Source organism: Astatotilapia calliptera, chromosome 22 (assembly GCF_900246225.1).
Source record: "Astatotilapia calliptera chromosome 22, fAstCal1.2, whole genome shotgun sequence".
NCBI lineage: Eukaryota > Metazoa > Chordata > Actinopteri > Cichliformes > Cichlidae > Astatotilapia > Astatotilapia calliptera.
Window position 1 is genome coordinate 32,880,833 of NC_039322.1, and position 12,272 is coordinate 32,893,104.

General features: G+C 41.4%; 2 protein-coding genes across 6 annotated transcripts in view; both read left to right on the top strand.

Moving 5' to 3' along the window:
* scin (scinderin) overlaps positions 1-6,815 on the top strand; it is a 45,177-nt gene extending 38,362 nt beyond the window's left edge. Inside the window, exons 13-16 of the mRNA XM_026156457.1 lie at positions 5,006-5,127; positions 6,060-6,137; positions 6,212-6,272; positions 6,505-6,815. Coding sequence (XP_026012242.1) covers positions 5,006-5,127; positions 6,060-6,137; positions 6,212-6,272; positions 6,505-6,668 — 425 coding nt within the window. The 3' untranslated portion in view covers positions 6,669-6,815. The remainder of the gene's footprint in view (positions 1-5,005; positions 5,128-6,059; positions 6,138-6,211; positions 6,273-6,504) is intronic.
* A 1,967-nt stretch (positions 6,816-8,782) lies between these two features.
* arl4ab (ADP-ribosylation factor-like 4ab) lies at positions 8,783-12,272 on the top strand. Of its 5 annotated transcripts, XM_026156936.1 has the most exons (3): positions 8,938-9,270; positions 9,414-9,809; positions 9,913-12,272. In XM_026156936.1, the coding sequence occupies exon 3, from the start codon at positions 9,990-9,992 to the stop codon at positions 10,593-10,595; it is 606 nt and encodes a 201-aa protein (XP_026012721.1). In that variant the 5' UTR covers positions 8,938-9,270; positions 9,414-9,809; positions 9,913-9,989; the 3' UTR covers positions 10,596-12,272. The 5 variants fall into 5 exon arrangements, with proteins under 5 accessions (XP_026012719.1, XP_026012721.1, XP_026012722.1 ...); XM_026156934.1 differs by lacking the exons at positions 8,938-9,270; positions 9,414-9,809 and adding an exon at positions 8,783-8,931; XM_026156937.1 differs by lacking the exon at positions 9,414-9,809.

Here is a 12,272-nt window from a genome sequence, read left to right on the forward strand (position 1 = left end):
TAGAAAAATTTGCATTTCCTGCGAAAATGCTGTGTGGATGCCTTAACGTTGAAGATGTCGGCTGAAAAAAGCAGAAAAAGTTGAAAAAACAAAAAATATTACCCTGAGCAGGATCCAAACTTGGCCCTTCTGGTCTAAACGCAGCGACTCACCTCACTGCACCAAACTCATTCGCACAAAGAAGAGGTGGAGAGACTGACAATTCTGGTGAAATTAGCAGAAGCTGCTTAGAATTCAATTCAATTCAATTCAATTCAATTTTATTTATATAGCGCCAAATCACAACAAAAGTCGCCTCAAGGCGCTTCATAGATACAGAGAAAAACCCAACAATCATATGACCCCCTATGAGCAAGCACTTTGGCGACAGTGGGAAGGAAAAACTCCCTTTTAACAGGAAGAAACCTCCGGCAGAACCAGGCTCAGGGAGGGGCGGCCATCTGCTGCGACCGGTTGGGGTGAGAGAAGGAAGACAGGATAAAGACATGCTGTGGAAGAGAGACAGAGGTTAATAACAGATATGATTCAATGCAGAGAGGTCTATTAATACATAGTGAGTGAGAAAGGTGACTGGAAAGGAAAAACTCAATGCATCATGGGAATCCCCCGGCAGCCTACATCTATTGCAGCATAACAAAGGGAGGATTCAGGGTCACCTGGTCCAGCCCTAACTATATGCTTTAGAAAAAAGGAAAGTTTTAAGCCTAATCTTAAAAGTAGAGATAGTGTCTGTCTCCCGAATCCAAACTGGAAGCTGGTTCCACAGAAGAGGGGCCTGAAAACTGAAGGCTCTCCCTCCCATTCTACTTTTAAATACTCTAGGAACAACAAGTAGGCCTGCAGAGCGAGAGCGGAGCGCTCTAATAGGGTGATATGGTACTACAAGGTCATTAAGATAAGATGGGGCCTGATTATTTAAGACCTTGTATGTGAGGAGCAGGATTTTGAATTCAATTCTGGATTTAACAGGAAGCCAATGAAGGGAAGCCAAAACAGGAGAAATATGCTCTCTCTTTCTAGTCCCTGTCAGGACTCTTGCTGCAGCATTTTGGATTAGCTGAAGGCTTTTCAGTGAGTTTTTTGGACATCCTGATAATAATGAATTACAGTCGTCCAGCCTGGAAGTAATAAATGCATGAACTAGTTTTTCAGCGTCACTCTGAGACAGGATATTTCTAACTTTAGAGATGTTGCACAAATGGAAGAACGCAGTCTTACATATTTGTTTAATATGTGCGTTGAAGGACATGTCCTGGTCAAAAATGACTTCAAGGTTCCTCACAGTGTTACTGGAGGCCAAGGTAATGCCATCCAGAGTAAGAATCTGATTAGATACCATATTTCTAAGATTTTCAGGGCCGAGTACAATAACCTCAGTTTTATCTGAGTTAAGAAGCAGAAAGTTAGCGGCCATCCAGGTCTTTATGTCTTTAAGACATTCCTGCAGTTTAACTCATTGGTGTGTGTTATCTGGCTTCATGGACAGATAGAGCTGGGTGTCATCTGCATAGCAGTGAAAATGTATGCTATGTCTTCTAATGATGCTGCCTAAGGGAAGCATGTATAATGTAAACAGAATTGGTCCTAGCACTGAACCCTGTGGAACTCCATAATTAACCTCAGTGTGTGAAGAGGACTCTCCATTTACATGCACAAACTGGAGTCTATTAGATAGATATGATACAAACCACTGCAGTGCAGTACCTGTAATACCTACAGCATGTTCTAATCGCTCTAATAGGATATTATGATCAACAGTATCGAACGCTGCACTGAGGTCTAGCAGGACAAGCACAGAGATGAGTCCACTGTCAGAGGCCATAAGAAGATCATTTGTAACCTTCACTAAAGCTGTTTCTGTGCTGTGATGAGCTCTGAAACCTGACTGAAACTCTTCAAATAAGCCTCTGCAGATGATCTGTTAGCTGTTTGACAACTACTCTTTCAAGGATTTTTGATATGAAAGGAAGGTTGGAGATTGGCCTATAATTAGCTAAGACTGCTGGGTCTAGAGATGGCTTTTTGAGTAAAGGTTTAACTACAGCCAGCTTGAAGGCCTGTGGTACATAGCCAATTATTAGAGATAGGTTGATCATATTTAAGATCGAAGAATTAATTAATGGCAGGACTTCTTTGAGCAGTTTTGTAGGAATGAGGTCTAAAAGACACGTTGATGGTTTGGAGGAAGTAATTATTGAAGTTAACTCAGAAAGATCAATTGGAGAAAAAGAGTCTAACTTAACATCAATGGTACTAAGAGTAGCTGTAGATAATATTACATCTGTGGGATGATTATTGGTAATTTTTTCTCTAATGATAAAAATTTTATTTGTGAAGAAGTTCATGAAGTCATTACTAGTTAACGTTAAAGGGATGGTTGGCTCAAAAGAGCTCTGACTTTTTGTCAGCCTGGCTACAGTGCTGAAGAGAAACCTAGGGTTGTTCTTATTTTCTTCAATCAGTGATGAATAGTAAGATGTTCTGGCTTTGCGGAGGGCTTTCTTATAAAGCAGCAAACTATTTCTCCAGGCTAAATGATGATCCTCTAGATTTGTGACACGCCATTTCCTCTCCAGATTACGAGTCATCTGCTTTAGGGTACGTGTTTCAGAATTATACCACGGAGTCAGGTACTTCTGATTTGAGGCCTTAGTTTTCACAGGAGCTACAGTATCCAGAGTCGTACGTAGTGAGGAGGTGAAATTATTAACAAGATAATCGACCTCTGTTGGGGTAGCGTTCAGATAGCTGCTTTGCTCTGTGTTGGTACAGGGCATTGGAGATGATAACAGTGGGTGGATTATATTCTTAAACTTAGTTACAGTGCTTTCAGAAAGACATCTACTTTGATAAAGTCTACTCTTCACCGCTGTGTAATCAGTTATTGTAAAAGTAAATGTTATCAGGAAATGATCAGACAGGAGAGGGTTTTCAGGAAACACTGTTAAATGTTCAGGTTCGATGCCATATGTTAGAACAAGATCTAGAGTGTGATTAAAGTGGTGGGTGGGTTCTTTTACATTTTGAGAGAAACCAATTGAGTCTAATAACAGATTAAATGCCATGTTGAGGCTGTCATTTTTAGCATCTACATGGATGTTAAAATCACCCACAATAATTATTTTATCTGAGCTCAGAACTAAATTAGATATAAAGTCTGAGAAATCAGACAGAAACTCTGTGTAAGGCCCAGGTGGACGATAGATGATAACAAGTAAGACTGGTTTCTGAGTTTCACAGCTGGGGTGGACAATGTTAAGCATCAGGCTTTCAAATGAATTAAAAGTCTGTCTTGGTCTTTCATTAATTAATAGGCTGGTGTGAAAAATTGCTGCCACACCTCCCCCTCGGCCTGTGCTTCGAGATTTCTGGTAGTTAGAATGGCTCGGGGGTGTTGATTCATTTAAACTAACATAATCATCCTGCTGCAACCAGGTTTCTGTAAGGCAGAGTAAATCAATTTGTTGATCAATTATTAAGTCATGTACTAACAGAGACTTGGAGGAGAGAGACCTAATATTTAATAATCCACATTTCACTGTTTTACTCTTTGGTTCAGATGTGGATACTGTATTGTTCTTTCTTTGTGATTGTTTATGTTTAAGTTGTTTGTTGCTGGTTTTTAGTTTGTTTTTTGTCTTTTTGGAAGCTGACACAGTCTCTATGGAGATGGGTTTTTGGGGGGGTAGCAGGAGGAGAGAAGCTGCAGAGAAGCGTGTAAGACTGCAACTCTGCTTCCTGGTCCCAACTCTGGATAGTCATATTTTGGGGGGTTTAATAAATTGTGCTGATAAGAGGTGAAAAGGCTAAACATTTGGCAGAAAAGAGGTGAATCAGAAGAATTTCTGCTGAAAAGAGGTAAAGAAGCAAAAAGATGAGCTGAAAAGAGGTGTAGAAGCAGAAGTGCTTGCTGAAGATGGCTGTATGTGTAATGACACACTGGAGAGTGTCAAGAAAGCAGAGCGCATGCAAGCAGGGAACATGTGTAGCAACTGTCACAGGTAGGATTCAAACCTCTGCCACCGGGTCTCACGGCAGCTGCCCTACCCTCTGAGCCAAATGAGTTCTGGTCACAAGCAAAGATATGATGAGAGGGAAAATGTGCACTGTGGAGCAGAAGCTCAAATTAGCAGAAAAGAGGTGAAGAGGAAGAACTTTGTTGTGAAATGAGGTAAAGAAACTGAAATTTGTTCCTTAAACAAGTGAAAAAGCTGAACTCTGAAATCCTGCTAAAAAAGCAGAAGAGGCTGATATTTTTCAGCTACTCATTGAGCCAAACTGGTTCTCACATAACTGAAAAAAGGTGGAAAAGCTTAAAATTCTAATGAAAACAGCAGAAGAGGCTGAGTGCACTGTGGAGCAGAAGCTCAAATTAGCAGAAAAGAGGTGAAGAGGAAGAACTTTGTTGTGAAATGAGGTAAAGAAACTGAAATTTGTGCTTACAAAGGCAGAGGCGTCATGGTGTGATTATTTTACATGTAGTTGTTTTTTCCTGTGTAATAATATTCAACATTGATATCAACACATTTTTCAAAAAATGCCTCTCTGTGCAAAATGGGTTCAAAAACATAAACAGCTGTGGGATCCTGTTTGTTCGTGATTTAAACAGCCAGCAGCCCAGCGCTGCTCCCGACTAAAGGAAAACCAATCCTGCAGGGAGACCTACCTCGGCACTTGTGCAGGTGAAGCCAAAGGGAAGAGTTGCTTCACCACATTTTCTACTCTTTGGCTTAGAATGAAGTTGGTTTGGAAACATATTCAGCGATGCTTCATCTCCTGCTTTGCGTTTCTGTGGGCGCCCCGTGCTAGCAGTGTCCAAGCGTTTTGTTTTTTTGTTTTTTCCTCCCCTTTTCATACCGCGTCCCCCCCCCTGCAATGGCTCTGCGCCCCCACCCCTCCCCACCCCAGAGGGCAGGCCCCACACTTTGGGAAGGTCTGCTCTATATGAATGTTTGAATGTGATTATATGAGCTTCTGAGATGTCACTTTGTATTTTGTCTTGCAGCTAAGTTCTGGGCTGAATTAGGAGGGAAGAAGGAGTACCAGACATCAGAGAGGCTGGAGAGTCCGTCTATGACTCATCCTCCTCGACTCTTTGGATGTTCCAACAAGACTGGCAGGTTCACAGTAAGTTTTTAACATGTGTCATTTTCCCCTCATGAAGGAATCTATTTGTTACTTTTCTTTCCAGCATATTATTTATTCTGTTTTTATTGTATTCGTTTATAATAATAATAATAATAATAATAATAATAATAATAATAATAATAATGATTAATAATAATAATAATGATTAATAATAATAATAATAATAATAATAATAATAATAATAATAATAATAATAATAATGTATTGCATTTATATAACCGAACCACGGTCGCCCCCAAATTATGTGCTTAACAAATTTATTAGACCGCTCATCATAAAAATGAGAAAACAAAAACCTGAATTTATATTATTTATCAGACTAATGACATTTTTTTGTTTTGTTTGTATTACTTTTGCCACAGTTTCCCACAGATGTAACAAACTAAGATGGAGGGACAGTTTTCTTTGCTTACTATCCAATCGTAGTTGGAGGCTCACATTTGAACTATTTATGGGTCATGATTAGCGCCTCTGTGCTGTCTTTCAGTCCAGCTTTGCCCAGCCACTGGTAGCACTTCTGGATGTCAGTCACTTGTGTTAAATAGGCCCTTGACAGCATAAGACCCACATCATGTATAGCTGCTTCACCAGTAATTATGTGCTGTTATATTTTCCAGTCAGACAATCAGCACATTTGGTGTAGTGCATTTAAACAAACTGGAAGACCCGGATATCATTAAACACTCCTCTAAATAATAAATGCAGCCTTTATAACACAGGTTACAGTTATTCACAGCACTTCAGTTACCTGTTACATTCCCCATGTGGTCAGGTGGGACAGTTGTGCTATAACACAGTCCCGTGTCATTAAAACCTACATTCTGAGCTTCTAATCCTCATTCAACTTTTGTCACATTGTGCTAAACACTGATCATTGAAATGTAGCTGAGTTTAAATGTTATTGTATGCAGATTGAAGAGGTTCCAGGAGATTTCACACAGGATGACTTAGCTGAAGATGACGTGATGCTGCTGGATGTCTGGGACCAGGTACTCAACTGTAGAACACGACAGACATCTTAGGACAAAGTGAACAACCCCTCACACGCACTCTTCTGTTGTAGGTGTTTGTCTGGATTGGAAAGGATGCAAACGAGGTGGAGAGAGCTGAATCTCTCAAATCTGGTGAGCTTTTGACTTTAGTCAGAATGTTATTAGGTAGCATGAGACAAACTATAGTAATATTCAAAGATCTTTGAATAATAAAGAGACTATTTGAACCTGTTCTGAAATACAATAGCTAACAGCTAATGGGAACCCTTAATTATATTGTTTTTTAGATTTTTATCTACAAAATTCATCCTACAACAAACTTTTGTTTGAGGTTCCTGTCTGTGACTCACTGTCTCCTCTGCAGCCAAACAGTACATTGAGACTGACCCAGGGGGGCGTGACAAGCTGACTCCTGTGGTGGTGGTGAAACAAGGCCATGAACCTCCCAACTTCACAGGCTGGTTCCTGGCCTGGGACCCTTCCTACTGGGACTCTATCACCAGGAGCGTGAAGTCTCTGAATGTTTAAAACATTCACATGATAAATCACCAGAACACAGAAATATTATCATCTTTATAATCAGCACAATTTAAATATATATCTACATGTGTACTGTCAGTGGTAGATTTCTTCCCTAAAGTTTGAATACAACAAGCCTCTAAAGTTTAGAGGCTTGTTGTATTCAAAGCAGTCTGTATTAAAATCCTTTAATGGGAACAGTCCTGTATTCACTGCGCGATAAGCTGCTTTCTCATACCAGCTGAAACAACTCAGCTTGCTTTGATAGTAATCAGTAATTAAAGGTTTTTATGGCGTGCATAATGTTACGAGTGTTTATGAAGTCTTGGCCAGCTGAGGGTTTCAAATGAAGCGATACTAGCTCTGCTCATCCCTGTTAGTACTCTTATTGCAGCATATTGGATTAACTGAAGGCTACTGTGTCATCTTCTAGTTCAGCAGTCCAGGGCATTATTCTCTGGAAGGATGTTCCTGATTTTGACAATATTGTGCAGCTGAAATAAAGCATGTAAACTTGAGAGCTATATAATAAAAGTAGATAATCAAATGTTGGAAGTTCCTGCATTCTGTTCTTCTTTGGTCTGTTTTGACACATCCACGGTGCAGGCAGTGATACATAATGGTTTACACCTCCTGATGCATCATCATCTGCCAGGACACTGGAAAGTTTTCTTTGCCATCTGTTTTTGTATCGGTCCTTCTGAATCCCTTAAACTTACAAAAACAGCAGTTTTAAAAAATGCAAATGCATTGCTCTGAATATGTGTATTGGCTGCTCTGTGCTTGCAAGATGTGTACTGGGTAGCTTTATATTTACTGTGTGAATGAGAGTCATTCATTTCCTGTGAATTGTTACCACTTCTTACAACAGTTGAAACAAAAGCGTGGCAGACTCAGTGTATTTAGTCTTCTAGTTTCTCCATCCATGTATGCAAGTAGTCACAGTCTGAATGATACAATTCCACCACCAGAGGGTGAACACGAGGCCCGGTGTAGATGTTTGTATGCCCCCAGATGAATTTTACATTTCCAAGCACCAACTATGCCTATAATAATATAATTAAAAATATGTAATAAACAATATTTGGCCACGACATTCATATTGATCCAAAAGCACGTGAATCTCAACCTCATCCACAGAGCAGAGTTGCTCATTTATGGGCTGGAGACAATATGATAAAAATTAAAATAAGCAATGTAGTTGTTTCTTTGTTTTTTAAATTGTATACGTGGGGGTTAGCACTGCTGCTTCACAGCAAGAAGGTCCTACTGCACCTGTCTGGGTCCTTTCTGTGTGGAGTTTCCATGTTTTCACCCGGGGCCCGGTGACTTCTCTCCGGATACTCCCGCTTCCTCCCACAATCCAAAGACATGCGGTTAGAAGGATTATGTTAATTCGTAATTGCCCAGAGGTGTGAATGTGTCTGCCTCCCTGCGTCTAGCCCAGCGGCGGACTAGCGACCTGTCCATGTGTATCCCGTCTATAATGTATTTTTAAACCCTTCAACATAATTTAGGCCACTGTGTGTGGAATACTAGCCTGAAAAACTGGCCTTCTTCCAAATAAATAAATACATAAAGAAACCTTTCGACCGACACGTGCTCTTTGATGCACAGTCCCGGGTTTGAGTGTAACCGCGAAGTGAGTCGCTAAATAAATAAATATATAAATAAATGACTTTAAATTAACAGTGTTACATAACTTTGGAAAAATTGAGGTTCATGATAATTAGACTATAAAGTGCATGGAATGAATCCCGAGTAACTCTGAAATAGTATAAACTTTTAATATCACTAGTATCCATTACTATTACAAGTATTACTATAATCCTGTTTTGACGAATGTTCCCGTGGTGGGCGTACAACACGAGGGGAATCGTATAAATAGGCCACTGACGCTGGACTCGCAGCTCTTGTATGATTACAAGATTTTACACGAGGATGACGCATTATGGGGAAACCTAAAGCTATATAATTTCCTATTTCAAACCCTTCCAAACAACAGCACCCTTTGTATCGGTACGTTTAATGAGCCCTTCCCTTTTACGTGATTTGCTTCGAAGCCTGTGGAAGTCAGCCAAACCAAATATGCCGGCTGTGCTTTTATTTTGAAAAGCGAAAGCGGAAATAGTGGTGTTTATTCTAGTGGTCTTAGCGCCGCTGCGGAATGGAGAGGTAGTAGTAGTTGTAGACGTCTGAGGAGGTGACAGCGGTGGGTGACCGAACCTGTGGACGCACTGCCAGCTGTGATGGGTTAACATCGTTTGTCGAGGTACGTTTCTTACGCTGCTACTGTGACGGATCCGTTCTTCTGTAGAAAACAGCGATAACAGCCGGGAAATCATATCCAACCCCAGAGACAGCTCAAATTAATTTCCCCTCAATGAAGCAAATTGCGTTGATGTCCGCCTGCTTTGTCATGTAACGCTAACCTAACGCTGCTTTATATGTAAACGTGCATAAAAGGCCCAAAGCGCTAAGACTGCTTTTTCCAACACTTGTTGGCTTTGCAAGCGAGTCAGGTCTGTAACACAGGACCCACAGCACTGCACGCCAGACTCCATTTGGATCGCTCACAAACTGACGCCGCTCCTCGGATAACAAGCTAAAGGTATTCACAGTGTTTGATATAGATAGAGATGTTTCATCAATCTTTATTTGCCATATTTCAGTTCGGGCTAACTCTTAATACTAGGTTTTAATGAAGCGCTGGTGGCGCATCACTTATCGCCGTCTCCGTGTGTCTACCTTCAGTGAGCAGGGCGGGAGCGGCCGCTGCAAACCGGGCATAAAGTCATAGAAACGCAGTTTTCTTGTCGTCGGAAACGTGTTCATCAGCGACCTCACGGGAGCCCAGTTCTTCAGCACATGTCGATTTGTTAGTAACGTAAGATTTATTTTAATTTATAGATTAGAAACGGACCTTTCGGCATAAAGAAGTCGGTTGCCAAGCAACACATTTTTAAAGCAACATGTCAGTGTGCTCAGTTTAAAAAACACAAAGGCCGGTTTTGATCTGTCCATGGAGGTGACGGATGGATTTGGGGGGAATTTAAAAGATCTCCTTCCCCGTTGTTTACGAGTCACACGTTGAAGTGCGCCCTGCTGTTTTATTCCGAGCTCAGTCCTCAGTGTCAGGATAATGTAAGGGTGTGTGGGTTTATTCACTTCCTGGGTGTTTGTGCCCTTGTAAAGTAACAGAGTGCTGTGTGTTTGCATGCCTTGACTCATGCATTTCTCCTCTACATTCTAGCTTTTGCTGCAGTTCTTTCACAACAAGATCAACCTCGGGAATATTTTGTGGCAACTTCTTTCGGTCTGTGTGCCAAGATGGGAAACGGACTGTCGGATCATCGCTCGCTGCTCCCCTGCCTCCCCTGCTTTCAGGCTCTTCACATTGTCATTCTAGGACTGGACTGTGCAGGCAAGACCACTGTGCTGTATCGCCTGCGTTTCAATGAGTTTGTGAACACTGTCCCGACCAAGGGATTCAACACAGAGAAGATCAAAGTGTCTCTTGGAGGCAGCCGTCGGACTGCGTCTTTCCACTTCTGGGACGTAGGCGGCCAGGAGAAGCTGCGGCCTCTGTGGCGCTCGTACACGCGCTGTGCTGATGGCATTGTGTTTGTGGTGGACTCGGTGGATGCCGAGCGCATCGAGGAAGCCAAGGCAGAGTTGCACAAAATCACACGGCTGGCAGAGAACCAGGGTGTGCCGGTCCTTGTGGTGGCTAACAAACAGGACCTGCGCAATTCTCTTAGTTTGCCTGAGATGGAGAGCATGTTGTCTCTAGGTGAGCTCAACACTGCCACACCCTGGCACCTTCAGCCTGCTTGTGCCATTATCGGCGAGGGACTGCAGGAGGGACTGGAGAAGCTCCATGCCATGATCATGAAGAGGAGAAAGGTGCTGCGGCAGCAAAAGAGGAAGAGATGATGTGCTAGTAGAGGAACTACAAACTATGAGCAGAATCTAAAGCTGCACAAGTACGGCTGAATACAACACTGGGTTTAGCTGGAACAGTGATACCCATTCTGTCAGTTGCCCCTTTTTGTTTGGGTCTGTTCCTTCAACTGAAATGGCTTAAAGTCAGCCGGTGCTCCCACTGAGGACAGTGCAATGGATTCTGAATGCAAACAGTCATTCTAAAGTTAGTGCAGCAATACGCCGAACTCTCAAAGAAGGACAAAAAGCTTTTGTGTTTATTTGTTGAAACATGCGCTGTACCAACTTAAAAACAATCAAATAAGTCTCGATCGTGTATATTCCACCAAAGCTCTGAAAGTTGACAACGACTCACTAAGTACAGAATCACTACTGACTCCTAGAAACAGCGTCACGTGTCACAATCGCTACAGTTGAATAGAAGCTATTTTTCAGAGGTGCGCCTGTGTTCCTGCTGACACGTCTCGATGACATGACAAGAGTACACTTACACTAATTGATTTTCATCATCTGGTTACTGTTTAAACATAACAGTAATCAGTTTCTTCACTTGACAGCAGTGTCAAAAGACCAAAATGTGACTCATGTGAGTTGTTTTCTTAGCATGAGGCTGCTTTTCAATCAACTGCACCAAAAAAGGGCTTTATATACTCTCTGATATTAGATTAGATTACAAAATGTAGTCAATAATTGACGTTAGTGCTCAAATATTTAAAGCTAACAACTATAACTACTATCATAAAAAACCACAGTGAGAAGTCAGAGTCACACTTGGAGTAAGATGACAATCAGTCAGCATTATACTTTTTGATATGCAAGTGTCATCTGCATTGCTGCTAAGATGTTAGTTTTCAGGTCACCAGCCACATTTCTTCATTTATTAAGTTCTTCAGGGTCATGTCTCCTTGTATTGCAGAACATAGACTGGACCCACATGCTTTACTTGCATTGTTGTAATGTCTAAGCCCGTCCTGTGATTACTGTGCCACTGTCAGTGCTGCTAACATTGGATAAAAACTGTGATGTTAAACGTCATCTGAGAATTTATATTCATGTTCAGTGAGTAGTGATTGTTTCTTGTTTTTTTACTTCCTTTCATGTTTGGAATTTTTGTTGTAAGGCATTAATAATACACTTTTAAAAAGTAATGCTCAAGTACTTTTTTGGACATCGATTAACATGATCAGAGTGGAAGCGTCGAAGCGTTTGGGTGTATGTAACTGTCGAACTGCTGCTGCAGTGAGATAAAAGGCTGAGCAGTTCTTACTGATTGAGTTAAGGATTCGCAGCCACCGGCTTTTGCACGTCTCAGTGCTATGAACGCGAGCTTGTTCGCTTATTCAAAGGTAGCCTAACGAGGCTTTACAAGTTTACAATTTGGTAACTTTGTGGGAAAAACAGAAGCAAACTCGGTGTCACTGGTTCCAGCTGCACCACATGTGCTGTTGAAGGTAAACGTGTTATCGTGTGTCCTTGTGTGTAAGCAAATGGGTTGTGTAGCACCAAACTACAGGACTGCATCCAAAGTCGGGGTGCCCATGGATGACCGTGATGGACAATTATTTGCTATAAAACACGACTTTGATTCCACTTCTTCAAAGGAAGGGAATTGTACATCATGTGTTCAGTTATACTAATAAAAGTACATTTGTAAATCTGTTGGTTAAA

Coding starts and splice junctions, on each gene's coding strand:
- arl4ab (XM_026156934.1), top strand. CDS start 9,990: ATGGGAAACGGACTGTCGGATCATCGCTCGCTGCTCCCCTGCCTCCCC.